Raw genomic sequence first — 14,636 nt, forward strand, 5'->3', positions numbered from 1 at the left:
CCTTTAACCCCCAGGTGGCAGCAGGGAACCAACTCAGTTGCCCATCACGTGACAAGAAGGTGCCCTGCCTTTCTAAACCGAGAGCTCCTCCCACCCCATAACTTCGCCCCGTAGGGCTCGCAGAACACGCCTGCCCGTTCATCATGACTGTTGCTGTCCAAAATAAAGGAGAGCATTGTTTCAAGAAGGGCTGTGGTGGCTCACTGGCAGATGGCCCCTGGCATCTCCGCAAGAAAGGTTCAGACTAGCTAACCTGATCTCATCGCGTCCCTGCAGCTAAGCGAGGTTGACCCTGGTTAGATTAGTCCTCGAGTGGGAGTCCCACGAGGAAGTCCAGGGTCGTTATGTGATGGCAAGCCAGCTTTCCACCGCTTTGCCTTGACTCGGATGGCCTCGGCCAGCCTGATCTCTTCAGATCTTAGAAGCTAAGCAAGGTCAGCCCTGGTTCGTACTTGGATGGGAAACCCAGAAGGAAGTCCAGGGTTGGTATGCAGAGACAGGCAATGGCAAACCATCTCTGTTGATTTCTCATCTCAGAAACCCTCTGAGGTTGCCATAAATCGGCACTTCCCGCCACCAAGTGGATGATCTGACTGACCTCTGCCTGACACCCCGGAGGGCCGCTGCCGGCTCAAGCAGAGTATCAAGACCTTGACGGACCGATGGTCTGATTCAGCGTAAGGCTGAATTTGTGTTCAACTAAGTGATGCTGCGGCCATTCTGTCCATCGGCGCATGCTGTCAAGTGGAGAGGCTGGCCGCGGTTTTACTGCCCCCCCACTGAAATTGGAACTGTAACTGAGGCTGCCAATTTACCATCTTTTGTCATCCTGGTCGGGCCTGCTGTGATTCCATCTGGGCCCGCCTGCTCCCTCCCTCTCTTCTTTTTATTTTCCTTTTCCTTGCTTTTAGCCTTAGGAACGGGCGCCTGTTTGAACTGTTTTAAACTGTTTGAATTGTTTTAAATTGTAATTGCTGCTGGAGTTTTAATGTTACATTATGTTGTTTGAGTTGCTGTTGGATAACAGCCATGCTGTGAGCCGCCTTGAGCCCTCTGGGGAAAAGGCGGCCTAGAAATTTAAAATATATATAAATAAATAAAATATAAGTCACAGCTGAGTTATGGGAACCCTGTAGGATTTTCAAGGAAATAGATGTTTGCCATTGCCTGCCTTGGCGTCACAACCCTGGTTGTCTTGGAGACCTCCCATCTCAATTCTAACCCTGTTTAGCTTCTGAGACCTGAAAGATCAGGCTAGTTTGGGGCTGCCCAGGTCAAGTCATAGCCTCTGTCCATGCACCACCAACAGGCCAATTCATAGGGCTCTGGCGGCCGGGGGTGGTGGTGCTGCTGCGCTGCCTCCAGAGAGCTTCCAGGTGAGGGAGGAAGGCAGCAAGCTGCAGGAATCCCTTGGCTGCCTGAAAACCCTGCATGGGGCTAAATGGACTTACGCCGCCCTTTCAATCGAAGGTCACCTGTTTTATCCTCACAACTAAAGTTGGCTCCACCCTTGGGAACACCCATAGCCTGACCCCAGCCGTGCTGGCCTGCAGCGTGGCTCTGTGGGGCTCAGGCTCTCCTAGGTTGAGTGCTGCGGAGCTGCAGGGGGCCTACTTCCCAGTTTGCCCTCCCCGCCCCCCAGTCTGGATTGGTCTGTAATTCACTCACTAGAAAGCAAGGCTAATGTGAAGAAAGAGACCCTCGACTTGAATGCACACCACTTTCGGGCAAATTTAAAATACAGGACCCTTCTGATGCAGTTAAGGGAGTCAAGGAAGCACCAATGATCCTGGCTGCTTCGAAAAGGAAATCAACAACACCTCCTATTCGCACTAGAGCTTTTTTACCGTTTTTGCATTAATGCACACTCTGGCAAATAAAGCCTGGCGCTGTGATCACTCTGCTTTTCGGTATACCCTAAGTGGGTGACATTCCTTAGTGGTTTTGCTGCATGGGGGTGGACTCCAGCATCACTTGTATAAACTAGGGAGCCCAGATTCTCCTTTTAAATCCACCTTAAAGGGAGAATCTGGGGTCCCCCGTTTAAATAATATTGAAAGTGGTGCTGTTTCCCCCAATTGGGGGGACTGGATACAACACCATAAAATGTTTTCATAGCAATAACAAAACATTTTGAAAGCATTTTGAAAATGTTTTCAAAAAAATGTATTTCTGCTGTGTGGCAGGCCCATTGCTGTGTTGAGATTTGTGAGTTGGGGCATGTTCTATAACATGATGGTGACTTTGAAACGACCTGGTGTAAAAAATCATTGTTTGGTCACAGTGGGGGAGGGCAGGTGGCCACCGGGGGGGGGGGGGGGGCTCAGATTTAGGCCCCCGGGCTCCATTTCCCCTAGATACCCCTCTGCTGTTTAGAAACCCAAGCAGGCCTCTGCTGCCGCAGGACGCAAGCAGATAATACATGAAGAGATCAGAGCCAACGGTGCTTCTGAGCAGCTACAGAGTGCAATCCCGCATCCCCTGAGCAACTACAGCATCCCCACAGGATTTGATGAAAAGGTTTCCAGAGTAGAGCAGGGCTTTTTCCTATAATCTCGAATCTCAAACTCTCCTCCCACCCTAAAAATTAAATGCAGATTACAAGTCTATTACAAAATATGTTAGGGGGTCAAGTAATTTTTGCTGATGTTCCATCTGACCCCACCTCCCAAAAAAAGACAGTTGGATGGGATTATGGCACAGGGGGAAAGGTGAATTGAATGTCATGCTTTTTCCCCAGTGAGGCACAATCCTGAGAGACAGACTTTTGCCCCTTTTCAGGCAAACATGCAATTACCTGAATCAGAACCTTTATGTTCCCCTATAAATATTCCCCCAAACAAGCCATTTGTGCTGGGAAAATGGCTCCAGGCAAGATCTCTGCATCACAGTGGCAGACTCTGCTTCCCGCCGGAATGTTTTCCTTTTTCTGTCCGTGGGATTCTCAGCATCGTTTAAAGCGGCGCCTTTAGCTTAGTTCAAATGTGGCCGTGGTTTTCTCTCTGTGGTTGGGATTCCTAATGTGATCTTTGTTTGTGATTTCAAGAGCAGAACAAGGGAGTGTGGTAAGGTTTTTTCCCCCCCTCCGGTTTATTTTTATCCTGCCCTTCCTCGAAGAAATGCAAGGGCAGCCGGACCATTCGTGCCTCCTCTGTTTGAATCTTCTCAACAACCCTGTAATGTCGGCTGGGCAAGCGTGGCTCGGAGTCGGGTTTTGGGGGAAGCCACGCTGCGTTTTTCCTTGCCTAGACAGGGCGAAAAACTTCCCCTCCTCCCTAGTTTCTTTGCAACCCCGGGCAACCTTTGCATAGTGAAAACTGCAGCTCAGGAAAACCGTGGAAAGTAACTCTGGGGAGAGGAGGGGGAAAGGAAGGGTGGAGGCAGACAACCTTGGCCCTAGATCCGAAGGGGCAAAAAGAGAAATCCTCCCGCGCTGGGTTCAGACCCCCCTCCAGCATTACCCAGGAAACTCTTCGCTTTCCCAAATCTGCAGCCAGCCAGGGAAGAGCGGGTTGAAATCAGCCTGCCCTGAACCAGTGGCTTTTTACTTTCACCCTTGATCTGTAGTAGGACAAGCCCGCTGCCAAATTGAGTCAGGAGCCCAAGATCACCCAGCAAGCTCCATGGGGTACTGAGCGCTTCTCTGAATGCGGGTCTCCCAAGATCATAGGTCCACACTCTGACCAGTGTCCCACGCGAGCTCTCTAGTTTGTTTTGCACAACAGTATGACCCTGTAGCTCAGCAGCTCCCAATCTTTTTGAGCCTGTGACCACCTTTGGGGTCTTTTATGGGGGAGGGGGGGTGGCACAACTACAAAATGCCTTTCTTATGAGGCACAGTCACACTCAGAGAGGAAGCCCAGGGAGGGGGGGGGCAGGTACCTGCCACTGAAATGTTGTTTTAATCTCTGGGGGCCAGTCAGAAGGTTTGCCACCAAAGAGCTCCGCACACTCGTAAAAATACTTGGTGGGTGTCAGGAAAGAAGTTGGCGGCCATTGTTGTGCCCACGGGCAACACGGGGGGGGGGCTGCTGCAGGCGGGTCATGGAGATCTAGCAACAAGCCTTTTTAGGTCGGGGGGTCCGGGCCAGACATGTTTACAAAGGCAAGCAGAACAGAGGAATTCAAGCCCTTGTGGTGCCTTTCGAAGGCCTACGCAATGTCAACATCCCAGCCTCATTCACTTTTAACAATCTTTATTGTAGAAACCCCTTTCCCTTCTGCACAGTGCTCAGTTTTACATTCAGACCCCCATATGCAATCTGTACATTAACGTATACTAAAAAGACACACAGACCTATAAGAAGGATCTTGTTTCTTTGCATCTGGGTGTGGCAGGAGGGGGAGCAGGAACGGAGTGTTTCCTCCTCTCCCACCTCAGTCTTGACTCAAGGGGCAAAATACAGATTAAAAAGAAGAGACTGTTCTTTGGCTGCTGTCGATCTTCTAGGCTACGTGGCCGAGGCCTGATAGGTTTTTGCTCCCAATGTTTTGCCTGCATCCCAGACGTCAGGAGCAAAACCTACCAGATCACGGCCACAGACAGCCCAAGAAACCCACGACACCCAGTTGATTCCAGCCATGAAAGCCAACAATACACCGACTATTATTTCTTGCACAATTGTTAACGGTGGGGGAGAATAAGATTTTATAATTTTGGTGCCAAGGAAGAGCTCTTGCATGATCATGAGGTATGGCAGATAAGAGAGAGGCAGGAGGGTGAGGGGAAAACCCAGTGTGGGAAGTTGAAAAAGTTTAAGAACTGTGCTTTTGGAAGCTCAAAGGGCAAATCTGGATGTTGTTGCGTGTAAACATCGGCAGTACTCTGGCCGCACACATGAGGGTCCCCAAGAGTTTGTGCGCACAGATGTTTTGGCCGATGCGTACCCTCGTGCGCAAAGTTCACCTCCACCTTTGGACAGGACAGTCAGAATGAGGGGAGAAGCTCTCCATAAACGGCTGCTCCAGCTGGCCCCGTTTGCCCTGCCTCTGCCTTTGAATGATTTAACTGAAACACAGCCAAGAACTCTGCACCCAACCTTCAGCCAACAGGATGACAGGGAAAGGTGGGGACTCCAGTTGCCAACTCCAGGTGGGGGAATTCCTGGATATTTGGGGGTGGGGCCTCAGCAGGGTATGATGCCATAGAGCCGTGGTGGCGAGCCTCCAGATGTTAATGACTACAATTGGCCATGCTGGCAGGGGCTGGTGGGAATTGTAGTCCACGAACATCTGGAGTGCCGTAGGTTCGCTACCACTGCCATAGAGTCTGCCGTCCAAAGCTGCCGTTCCCTTCAGGAGCTGAACTTGGTTGTCTGGAGACCAGCTAAATTCTGGGAGATCCCCAAGTCCCACACTCGTGGGGTTATCCCGAGGGGTGTCAACAGGGGCTCCCTCTCAATATCCCCCTTCGGAAGTTGGTCTTTCACCTTCTCAAGACTGGCAGACCCTCGGGGGAGGCGCATCGGCAGAGACGACACATTTGGGGCAAAACAAGATACGGGGGATTTTTGTGTTACAGGACTGATGTCGGTAACAGGCTGACTCTCTGTGCTATTTGACATTTTACAAAGAAGGAAACAAAGCACGTGCATACACAAAACACACACGCATCCCCCCCCCCAATATAAATCCCAAGTTTCTAAAACACCACACCCTCAGCCACAAGTGACCAGAAGAGAGAACTGAAAACCACTCAGACCCTTTGGGGGGGGGGGGGGGGGAGAAGAGATGCTACAGCAGACACAAACCCCAGTATTTGGGGGAACAGATAACAACGTGTAGGAACCGGGCAGGACACATTCTAGCCCCCTACTGTGTCTCTAGCATTACATGCATAGCCCTCTCTCTCTCTCACACGCACACAAACGTACACAAACCCTGCCAGCAGGGAGTCCCACACAACAACATGGTGTAGAAGACAGCAGAAAAAGCGAATAGAGGCACCAGCGAAAACGACAGAAACAGAACTGCGGTTCCCCTTGGGGGAAAAAAAGCGGGCATCAGACCAAGGTCCCCGGGGCCGGGTGCTCTGTGGCGTCCAAGGCATAGGAAGAGCTGGAAGAGTCGTCCGCATAAAGCAGTTCCCCAAAGGGTCTAAGGAGGCCGCGCCAGAGCAGACAAAGGAGGAAAAGAGACAGAAAGAAGAATTAGGCTGCGCCAGGAATGAAAAAGTCAGCCAGAGTTCCCAATCTTTCTGGGCCTACAGGCACGTTTGGGATTCTGAGATAAAATGGCTGCCCCAGGAGGTGAAGACAAGCCCAAAAATGTCGAGGCGTGAGGTTGTCACACTAAATAGTGAATCTGTAACACTTCAGTTTCAGGAAGACTCCGGTACACACACACATGCACATATACACACAGGCATTTGTTTGTTTGAAAAGGCATCCTCTGGACCCGAATTTCTTCCCGAAACTGAAGTGTATATATGCATGTATTCAGAGGTGGGATCCAGCAGGTCCTCACAGGTTCCCGAGAGTGGGTTACTAATTATTTGTGTGTGCCGAGAGTGGGTTACTAATCGGTGATTTTGCCACGTGATTTTTGCCTTAGTTACGCCCCTCGTCTCAGCAGTAGCGCGCAGAACTTGAAGCAGTCTAGCAGGAGGTGCACCGGCGTGCGTGGCAGCCTGCGCCTGCGTGCATTCGTTTCCCGCCCAAGGACCGGCGCAGCGGCTGCGTCCTTGCCACAGCCCCGCCCAGGAATGCCCCGCCCCCGGAATGCCCGGCCATGCCCCCGTCGTGCCCTGCCCAGCCCCACTGGCGCTACGCCACAGTTTGAATCCCACCACCCATGGGAACCTGTTATTACAATTTTTGGATCCCACCACTGCATGTATGTATATTTATTTGTTTATTTACATGCACACAGCTTGCCTTCAGGGTTGCAGGGAAGATGCTGTTGCCGTGGGGGCCGCAGCTGCCACTGCAAACAGCTCCACCCCTTCTTGCCCAGTTTCTAAAACATTTGATGGGCGGCAGGGTTTGGGGGGGCACCGTGGAGCCTTTGAGCACCGGGTTGGGAACCCCTGAGTGAGATGACGGATCTGCCCCTTCTGTGGATGTTTCCCTTCTCCCAAAAGTCCCACGCCTCCCCCTCCTTCAGAGTTCCACAATAATTCTTCAGGCCTGAAAACAGTTGGCTAAGAAGACTGACGATGCCCTTCTCAGTAAGAAAGGAGGAGCCCTGAAAATTCACAGCAAGAGTTGTTTGCAGCTAGCAGCGAGAGAATGCCAAGGTAGAAAACCCCCCCAAAAGCAAGTGGTTAGCACAAAGAGGAGTGGAAATGGATAACAGGGACTTTGCCAAGAAGGGGGGAGGACGGGGGACGATGGGGTTATCGGGGCATGGGATGGAAGCGAGCTCCATACCTGCCATAGAGCGGCTGCCCAGCATAGCTCAATGAGTGGGGCAATCCTCCTTGCCCCCCATAGTAGCCCATCTCGGAGTTGGGGGGCACTGGTTCACAGTAACTTCGCAGCTGCTGATGGACGGACTGAGCGGGACCCCGTCTCTCTGGCGCTCCCCGCTGGCCGACTCCGGCATTGCGCAAGTACCAGTCCCTGAGTCCCTCCAGGGCTAGGGCTTTGTGGAAGTTCCGGTGGGGGGCCAATGGGGGGCCGTAGCCAACCTCCCGGGACTGGGGGGGGAGCAACGGGCCACAAGACTTGGTGCGGGCTGCCGGGCGGGCTCGGCGCTGTGAAGGGCTCTCTGGAAAGGCGGCCCACTCCAGTTGGGAAGGCCCATCCCGACGGGACAGGTGCTCCCCACCTCCCCAGCACCTACGTTCCAGGTAGTAGTCCAGAAGGAGATCATTGTAGGGCGGGCGAGGATTCTCTCGCCCTTAAGAACAGAGCGGGTCAGAGCCCGGTTGCTTTTAGAAAGAGGCATGAGAGGGCAAGAGAGAGGTCCTCCAGAGGAGGCTCTGGCTCAATCAGGAGCCTCGGAGGCTATGTGCTACTGGCCGAGGTCCGGAAAGCGGCAGAAGCATAGAGTGCGACCTGTCCCAGCACTCGGTATACAGGCGGCTTGGAGGGCCGAGCTGGGAATCGTGGCTGCCCGACCACTGGCGGGGGTGAAGGGCTGGGGCCTCGGACCTGTGGGGAGAAATGAGGAGAAGTTAAGACTATTAATTCCTGCAAGAGCTGTTACTACACCATAAACCAGGTGTCCCCAATGTGCCATCCATGGGCACTGTGCGCCTGCCAAGTGTTTCAGGAAGTGGTGGGGCCAGGTGGGGGCTTCTGATTGGCTGTGCAGATCCAAATAACATTGTTTAGATGGCAGCCACCCCAGTGCTGGTTTTGTTCTCTAGCTCACTGGTTGTTTTGTTTTTTGCATGACCCCTCTGCTCCTGCACCCTTCCTTGGGCTTCCTTTGGGTGTAGCTCTGCCTTTCACAGGGCCCGCTTTGTGGCTGCACCCACCACCTTGTGTCAGAATGCTAAAGGGGCTCTCAGGCTCAAAGAGTTTGAGCAATGGCGTACCTAGGGGGGGACAGAGGGGATCGAGGCCCCAGACACCATTTGTGAGGGTCACTTAGGGGGTGCATTTCACTGCTCCTTCCCTCCCTGTGCCTCCACCCACCAGCCTCTGCCTGACCCACCGGCTGCTCCTCTGCCCCACCCGCATGGCCTGCTGCTCACCTGGCGGGCCAGCTGATGGGAGAGGTGGGCACCCTTTCCCTCTGCCCTTCCCCAGGAATGTAGTTTTGGGGGAAGGGTGCAATTCTGGGGGGAGGGCACAATTTCAGTACTTGCCCCAGGCTCCATTTTCTGGACATATGCCACTATGGGGACCCCCCTCTAAACAATTAACTCTGCTTTTCCATGAGTCCAAAGTACCACCCACAGAAGATGCTGGCAGCTGTAACAACCGCATCTTTACTCCTCTGGAGGGCATTGGCTTTTCTCTATTTATTTATTTATGTATTTATTTATTAATTATGAGATTTATAAGCCGCCTCACCCCCGAAGGGCTCGAGGCGGCTCACAAAATGGCTGCACTTTAAACAACAATCAGCAAAACATTTCAAATACAAGAATGCAGCTTAATTCATTAAAAACTTAAAACTTAAAAAACTTAAATAACAATTACAGTTACATACCAGTTAAAACAACAAAGCGCCCAATCTAAAGGCCAGCGGAAAGGAGGGATAGAGTAGTGGACTCAAAGATGGAACCCAGTGGCCCCTGACCAGATGGAAAGCTTAGCTAGCTTCAGTGGGGGGGTGATAAAACCGCGGCCAGCCCCCCCAAAGGCCCGGTGGAATAGTTCTGTCTTACAGGCCCCGCTTGAGGAGTCCTACTGCCTATGTCCACGCCAGGGTTCTTCAGAGACCAACTTGTGCTGGAGGTAGAGCATTCCTCCAGGCAGGGCCCAGGGCCGTAAAGGTCCTGGCCCGGATCAAGGCCAGCCGCACCATCGCAGGGCCAGGGATCTCCAGCAGCTCTGCCGCCGCCGAACGCAGCAGCCTGTTTGGGACAGGGGTGTGATAAGAATAGTATCCTCTCTGAGGCTGCTGCCTCTTCTGTCTCTGCATGAGTCTCTGTTCTGGGCCTGTCTTTCTCAATTATTTACCACCATATTTCATTTACATCCCTCTTTTCTCTCCAACGGGGATTCAGAATACCTCGCAACAATTTCCCATTGTCCATTTTTATCCTCACAACAACAACGTTGTGACCGGACAGACTGATTAAAGAGATTCATGGAGGAGAGGGGAGGGACCGATCAGTGGTGACTAGCCATGGTTACTAAAGGGAACCTCCATGTTCAGTCAACCTCTGGATATCAGTGCTGGGAAGCAACCTCAGGGGAAGGCCTCAGCCTCTGTGCCCTACGGCTGGACCTCTACAGAAATTGGTCGGCTACTGTGTGAAACAGGATGCTAGCCTAAATGGACCACTGAAACAAGTTGGTGGGTGCAACCCCAGAGCAGCTGCTGCAGGAGGCACAGTCAAAATGTCAGGAGATAAGGTTATTTATAATTCTAATAGTAAATCTTCAGTATTTTGGGCAGCAAACATATTGTTGTTTTTTTTAATTAACATACACACAGCTTACCTTCAGTAACTCAACTGAGATGGCCACTGCTGTCAAGGCACTAAACACTGGACAGGCACCAAGAAAGGTGCTGGTGGAACCCCAGACTGAAGGTCCTGGCCTCTCCCTTCCCTTGCGCAGACAGACGCAACGCTCTGTTGAACTGAAATATCTGCATGCACCAACTTGCCCAAATTGTAAATAATATGACCATTATTAACTAGCTCTGCTCTCTCTCTCTGATTCCTCTTCTGTTCCTATATCCAGCTGCGGAACAGCAAGCCTTCCTTTGGCTGGGTGCACGCCCACAACACCCACCTACCTGAACTGGTGGTTCACACCACAAGCGTTTCTCGCCAGGACTGGGGTTGCTGGGACGCTCCGGCCCTCAAAGCTGGACACGCTCCTGGGAAGGGTGCGGTTTGGGCTGCACAAGCAACGGGACAGAGAGAAAAGGATCAGAAGAGCATGGTCAAGTCCGAAGCTCCCATGAGCATTCAGGCTCCAACACTGGGCACCCTTGTAACCAAAAAGCCAAACCCTCTTCCTCCTCCTCTCAAGCAGTTAGAAAGCCCTTCGGGGGTGGGCGGTCTAACAAATTTAAATGATGATGATGATGATGATGATGATGATGATGATGATGATGATGATGATGATGATGATGAAGTAATGAAAAATGAGAAGGTCAAGATCCTGTGGGACTTTCAAATTCAAACGGACATAAGAACATATGAACTAGCCTGCTGGATCAGACCAGAGTCCATATAGTCCAGCACTCTGCTACCTGCAGTGGCCCACCAGGTGCCTTTGGGAGCTCACAGGCAGGAGGTGAAAGCAATGGCCTTCTGCTGCTGCTGCTCCCGAGCACCTGGTCTGCTAAGGCATTTGCAATCTCAGATCAAGGAGGATCAAGATTGGGAGCCATAGATCGACTTCTCCTCCATAAATCTGTCCAAGCCCCTTTTAAAGCTATCCAGGTTAGTGGCCATCACCACCTCCTGTGGCAGCATATTCCAAACACCAATCACTTGTTGCATGAAGAAAGTGTTTCCCTTTTATTAGTTCTACAAAATTCTTCCCCAGCATTTTTTCAATGTATGCCTGCCCTGGTTCTGCTGAGTATTGTGTGAAAGAGAGAAAAATTTCTCCTCTGTCAAGCATTTTCTACCCCATGCATACAATTTTTTTATAGATCTCTCAATCATATCTCCCCCCCAGGCGTCTCCTCTCCAAAAGCTAAAAGAGTCCCAAAGAGGCTGCAGCCTCTCCTCATAAGGAAGGTGCTCCAATCCCTCAATCATCCCTGCGTTGCCCTTCTCTGCACTTTTTTCTATCTCTTCCCAATATCCTTTCTGAGATGTGGCGACCCAAGAAACTGAAACTCACAATTACTTACTCCAAGCTGCGGTCGCACTCACGTGCTTTATATAAAGGACATGACAATCCCTTGCAGTTTTATTACCAATTCCTTTTCCTCTAATTATCCCCAGCACAGAGTTTTGCCTTTTCACAGCTGCCATGCATTGGAGTTGGCTTATTCCCATGGAACTATCAACTAAAGACGCCCAAATCCCTTTCCTGGTCTGTGACTGATAGCACTGACCCCTCGCAGCGTTTATGTGAAGTTTGGATTTTTTTGCCCCCTATGTTGCATCGCTTTGCATTTGCTGCTACATTGAAACCACATTTTGCCATTTCTTAGCCCACTTCACCCTAATTTATCAAGGTCTGCTTGGAGACTTCTTTTGCAGAATCCTTTCGTGGTTCTCCACCACCACTACCATAATTTGGTATCATCCTGCAAAATCCTTGGCCACCACACTACCCACCCCATTCTATGAATAGGTTGTAAAGAGCACTGGTCCACAAAAACAGATACTTGGGGGACACCACTCCCTACATCTCTCCATTGTGAGAATTTCCCATTCACACCCACTCTTTGCTTCCTGTTCCTCAACCAGTTTTTAATCCATAGGAGGACTTCCCCTTTTATTCCTTCATTGCTGAGTTTTCTTAACAGTCTCTGGAGAGGAACTTTGTCAAAAGCCTTTTGGAAATCCAAGTAGACAATGTCCACCTCGATTCCCATTATCCTACATGCCCTATTTACACCCTCAAAGAACTCTAGTAAGTTTGTAGAGACAGGGAGTTGCCTCTCTGCAAAAGCCATGTAAGATAGGAATGGGACAAAGTGTTGGAAACCTTACAATACCACGAGACATCACCGTGATCGCAGGGACAACCAAGAAAGTGACCATCATCGACATAGCAGTCCCCGGTGACATCAAGTGGGTCATTGAAAAGAGAAGACGAGAAGGTCACTCAGATACCATGGATGATTTGAAAATCGAGCTTCAGCATCTATGGCACAAAACCAGCTGAGGAGTAGTCCCAGTGAGTAATCGGCACGCTGGGCTAAACCATCCCAAAAACAGCTAGTGGCAGCACTTTGAGTCATCTTCCGAATTGACAAAATGAACATCTGTCAAATTCAGAAAGGCAGCCCTGCTGGGATCCACACGAATACTTCACGCATACGATACATTACAACTTCCTAGGCCTCTGGGTGAGGCTCGAATTGTAATGAAGGCCAACAACCAGCTAGAGATCTGGCAGCTGTGAAATCTACAATAATAATGTCTATGGCACAAACCAGCTGAGGTCGTCCCAGTGGTAATCGGCACGCTGGGCGCAATCCCAAAAACACTAGGGCAGCACTTGAAACATCTTCGAATTGACAAAATGAACATCTGTCAAATTCAGAAGGCAGCCCTGCTGGGATCCGCACGAATACTACGCCGATACATTACAACTTCCTAGGCCTCTGGGTGAGGCTCGAATTGTAATGAAGGCCAACAACCAGCTAGAGATCTGGCAGCTGTGAAATCTACAACGACAACAACAATAATAGCATTTGAAAAAGTAAACTGGGCAGGAACATTTCTTCCTAGTCCTTTTCTAATGGCAGACAGGGGCGGGGAGGTTAGGAAGTTCAAAACCGAATACAAGGGCGCCACCTTCTTATACAGAGTCAGACTCATCAAAGTTGGCATTGCCTGCCCAGAGTGGCAGCAGCTCTCCAGGGTCTTGGGCGGAGGTCTTGCATATCACCTACTGCTTGGTCCGCTCAACTGCAGAGGCCGGGGACTAAACCCGTGACCTGCATGCAAAGCAGAGGCTCTTCCTCGAAGCCACGGCCTCTCCGCATTCTGCAGCCAAAAGTATGGATACTTTTTAGGATGCTCTTTGGTTGTTTTAAGCTGCTTTTGTGTCCTCGCTCGTTTTGTTTTCATACTGATTGTTGACAATGTGATGCTGCTGTTTTTACTTGTAAAACCCCTTGAAGCAAGACATACGCTCTGTCTCAGAAAAAGATGTTAGTACGGTCAGGTGCAACAGTCAAGAAAATTGTATGCTTCCATGTTAGAATATAGTCCCCAACGAATATGAGAATTATCATTCCTTTTTATGCGCTGCCTTTCTCAAAACCATTATTTTGTGCATTATTGAACATGGTACTTTGATACAAGAGCCTTTATGGTTCATTGTATTTTTACTTCCAATTTTTCAAATGGATGGGGGGGAGAAGGGCTAGGTGGGCACTAGGACCCAGCTGGAGCATTCTGCAACAAAGAAGGTCTGGCACGTTGAGCTCTGTGGCAGAGGAATATACACCCCTAGCATCTTTTTCTGAGACAGACTATAAGTATATACAGTATAACCTCTCTGCATCTGACAATCTGGCCACCTTATTCTGCTGCATTCACAAACCAAGACTTCACTCTTGCTAGGATCTCACAGTCGACTCCAATCTCGACAGCCGAGCGTCGAAGCCCCCAGCCCCGCAGGCACTTCCTGGAGCAGCAGTGGCGTAGTGGTTAAGAGCAGGTGCACTCTGATCTGGAGGAAACGGGTTTGATTCCCCACTCTGCCACTTGAGCTGTGGAGCCTTATCTGGTGCACTAGATTAGCTTGTGCACTCCAACACATGCCAGCTGGGTGACCTCGGGCTAGTCACAGTTCTTCTGAGCTCTCTCAGCCCCACCTACCTCTGAGGGTGTTTGTTGTGAGGGGGGAAGGGAAAGGAGTTTGTAAGCCCCTTTGAGTCTCCTACAGGAGAGAAAGGGGGGATATAAATCCAACTCTTCTTCTTCTTCGTCGTCTTCTTACCTGGTCGGGCTGGCAACTGAGTTCCTGCGGTCCTTGGCCTCGTTGTAGAGATCCGGCTGCAGAACCCGCCACCCTGGGCGTCTGTCAGGGCTGCTGGAGATGGCTCGTAAATGATCACGGGCCTTCGGGGGCGAAGGTCGGTCCGGGAAGGGTCCCTGGGGGTTGGGGGCTTTGGAGGAATGGAAGCCATGAGGGTCATCTGAAAACACAGTGCAGTGCATAAGAAAGAAGCGCAACCACATACTCTGCCTTAGCAAGAAAATACCGCCCCCCCCACACACACCCCCAAAACAGGTGGTAGTTCCACAGTTCTCAAGCCTACAATTCCACACAGTCCTTTCACATGGTATGTTCCTGGATTGTACCTCTTCGGATTGTGGAGTGGGTGGAGTGGGAAACGAATGGTACCCAATTTCAGGGGTC

At 50.9% G+C, this 14,636-nt stretch overlaps 1 protein-coding gene across 1 annotated transcript in view; it reads right to left on the reverse strand.

Annotated features, from left to right (window-relative positions):
- Positions 1-4,179: 4,179 nt before the first annotated feature.
- CCDC120 (coiled-coil domain containing 120) overlaps positions 4,180-14,636 on the reverse strand; it is a 29,426-nt gene continuing 18,969 nt past the window's right edge. The window contains 4 exon segments of the mRNA XM_048490821.1: positions 4,180-6,096; positions 7,371-8,096; positions 10,366-10,470; positions 14,214-14,412. Of these exon segments, the coding sequence (XP_048346778.1) occupies positions 6,003-6,096; positions 7,371-8,096; positions 10,366-10,470; positions 14,214-14,412 (1,124 nt within the window). The 3' untranslated portion in view covers positions 4,180-6,002.

This window comes from Sphaerodactylus townsendi, linkage group LG03 (genome assembly GCF_021028975.2).
Source record: "Sphaerodactylus townsendi isolate TG3544 linkage group LG03, MPM_Stown_v2.3, whole genome shotgun sequence".
In the NCBI taxonomy this organism is placed as follows: Eukaryota; Metazoa; Chordata; class Lepidosauria; order Squamata; family Sphaerodactylidae; genus Sphaerodactylus; species Sphaerodactylus townsendi.